The sequence below is a fragment of the Trifolium pratense genome, linkage group LG7, assembly GCF_020283565.1.
Source record: "Trifolium pratense cultivar HEN17-A07 linkage group LG7, ARS_RC_1.1, whole genome shotgun sequence".
Classification (NCBI taxonomy): domain Eukaryota; kingdom Viridiplantae; phylum Streptophyta; class Magnoliopsida; order Fabales; family Fabaceae; genus Trifolium; species Trifolium pratense.
Genome location: NC_060065.1, coordinates 23,160,332 through 23,163,320, shown reverse-complemented (window position 1 = coordinate 23,163,320; position 2,989 = coordinate 23,160,332). Strand labels below are relative to the sequence as shown.

The 2,989-nt window shown below is 39.3% G+C and overlaps 1 protein-coding gene across 1 annotated transcript; it reads right to left on the bottom strand.

Moving 5' to 3' along the window:
* Positions 1 to 389: 389 nt before the first annotated feature.
* On the bottom strand, positions 390 to 1,714 carry LOC123896083. The gene is made up of 3 exons (XM_045946525.1): positions 1,360 to 1,714; positions 934 to 1,096; positions 390 to 777 (listed from the first exon to the last, which is right to left on the bottom strand). The coding sequence occupies exons 1-3, from the start codon at positions 1,712 to 1,714 to the stop codon at positions 390 to 392; spliced, it is 906 nt and encodes a 301-aa protein (XP_045802481.1).
* Between the last annotated feature and the right edge of the window lie 1,275 nt (positions 1,715 to 2,989).

The window sequence follows — 2,989 nt, the reverse complement described above, 5'->3', positions numbered from 1 at the left end:
TAGAATAAAAAAATCATACAAAAAATAAAATTATCACTTCCCATGGTTGTTATACCTTTCTTGAAAGAGGAGAGACTATCGTGCTGATAACGTGTTATGAAACTAATCTAAACATAACTAAGAATATAGAAGAATAGAGATGAAGGAGAGAAGAGAGAAAGATTAGAGTTTGTATATTCTCTTCAAGGTGTGCATTACATTGTAACAAAAGGGTCCTATTTATAGGACACATTTAGGGGACAAGAAAACCTACACAATAATGGACATTCATTACATATTATTATTCATAACAATAACGACTTAAATATGAACCGTCTAATTTTTATTCAATAGTCTTCTTTTTTTTACAGTAATTTTTATTCAATAGTTTTTTTTTGAAACAAATCAACTTAACTTTTCTCATTAATCAACATGGAATCAATACAAGGAGGACTCATATCCAATACATGGTGACTAGCCCAAGAAATGGCTGCCCTCGCAAGTGAGTGAGCAACCATATTCACTTGTCGCCGAACGAACTTTACCTCAAAGTTGTTAATACAAGATAAACTAGCTCTTATTCTATTAGTGATATAACTAAACTCAGACACACCCGCTTGATTAGCATGAATACTTTCAACCAATATTTGTGAATCACTTTCAAATATGATCTTATCCCATCCATTTTGCACAGCAAATGAAATTGCTTCTAGGAAAGCCATTCCTTCTCCTTCAATGGTGGATAGCTTGGCATTTATCCATTTAGTTTGTGCCTTCAAAAACTCACCTGATGCATTCCTGAAACAACATGCCAAAGATGTAATACTTTCTTCCATGAAAAAACCAGCATCAATGTTGCATTTGATCCACCCTTGAGCGGGTTTTTGCCATTTGGAATTGTTTTGTAATGTGTTGCTATTTCTGCTGGGTTATTTCCTTTGTTGTGCATCAAACCAATCCTTCCACATGCTAAAGGCTTGTTGTCCTAGTTGATAAGCATCAATTGTGTGATTATTCCAAACCATATCATTTCTATTTTGCCAAATACACCACATAAGCATGATTGCTCGACCTGCAATAAAACTATTTTCTGTGCTACATACATCAAAAATAAAATCTGCAACAGATTGAAACAAATGTGCTCTAGAGTTAAACACCACTTCCAAGCCAGCTGCCGCCCAGCTTGTGCGTGCCTTTGAACAGGTAAGAAACACATGAGCTGCATCCTCAACATGCTCCTCACACAGAGGACAACAGGTGAACACTCAACATGTCGCTGTAATAACATATCTCGCGTCGGAATACAATTTCCGCACACTCTCCACGCTAGATGGCGAGCCTTCGATGGGGCTGAAACACGCCATAGTGCTGACCAATTACCATTCACATAGCTGCTATCTCTCTTTAACAGTTCCGTCATAACCAACTTGTAACCCACACGCACAGTGTACACACCATTCTTGTCTCCGTCCCAAATTAATTTATCATTATTAATCATGGGAAATAAGGGTACATCCATGATAGCTTCAGCCATATCAGGAGAAAACAATGATTGTATCTTTGCAACATTCCATTTCTTCTCTCCTTCCACCAATAAGTCATTCACATATATGTTATAGGTTGATTGTTGTTGTGGTGAATGTATCCATTTCTCTTGCTGGCCACGAATCCAAGGACTTCCCATGACACTGATATTGCTTCCATCACCAGCCACCCATCTGCATCCACGTAACATGACATGTCTAGCATTCCATAAACTCTTCCACGCATAACTCGGGTTGTGACCAAGGTTAGCTTCAAGAAAGGTTGATTTTGGGAAATACCTTGCTTTTAACACCTTAGCCACCAGCGACTCCGAGTTTTGAATTAAATTTCATCCTTGCTTCGCCACCATCGCCATATTAAAAGCTTGTAGATCTTTGAAACCCAAACCTCCTTTCTCTTTCGGACATGTCAATCTATCCCAAGCTAACCACCGAATTCCTTTGTTATTAGTTCCTCCACCCCACCAGAATGCATTGAACATTCTTTCAATTTCAGCAATGGTAGTTGAAGGAATAGTGTAGATACTCATAATGTACGAAGGGATAGCCTGCAACACAGATTTAACCATAACCTCCTTCCCGGCTTTAGATAACGACCGACCTCGCCAAGAGTTGATCTTTTTCCATATTCTGTCCTTGATGTATGAGAATGTAGCTTTCTTGCTCCTCCCAATCATTGAAGGTAACCCCAAATAAGTACCCGTTCCTAGAACATGACGGACACCTAAGATTCTTGAAAGGTCCAGTTGAGCTGCAGGACTAACATTGCGACTTATAAAGACTTCAGACTTAGTTAGGTTGATTTGCTGACCTGATGCTTCCTCGTAGATTTTTAATATTTGTAGTAAATGATTTGCCTCCGAGCAATTAGCCCTGCAAAACAACAAACAATCGTCGGCAAAAAGAAGATGGGACACCACTGGTGCCCCTCTACAAATCTTTGCTCCATGCAACTCCCCCCTCCCAACCGCCTCATGAATAAGGGCTGACAAACCTTCCGCCACCAAAATAAACAAATAGGGTGATAAGGGATCTCCTTGCCTTAATCCACGCCCCGGGACAATAGGGCCCACCCTTTCAGCATTCAACATAACAGAGTAATTAACCGAGCTCACGCACATCATCATCCATCTAATCCACTTATCATCAAAGCTTAATCTCTCCAACATTCCCCTCAAAAAACTCCAATCTACACGATCATATGCCTTACTTATATCAATTTTTAATTCCAAATCCCCCCTCCTTCCTCTAGTCTTTCTCTTCATAGCATGAATGGTTTCAATGGCTATTAAAGCATTATCAAGTATTGACCTTCCTTCAATAAAAGCAGACTGCTCCGGGGATATACATCTATCAATAAATTCCTTTAACCTGTTAGCAAGCAGCTTGGACACCATTTTATACAACACATTACAAAGGGAAATAGGGCGTAAATCCCGCATAGACATCGGATTATCACATTTAGG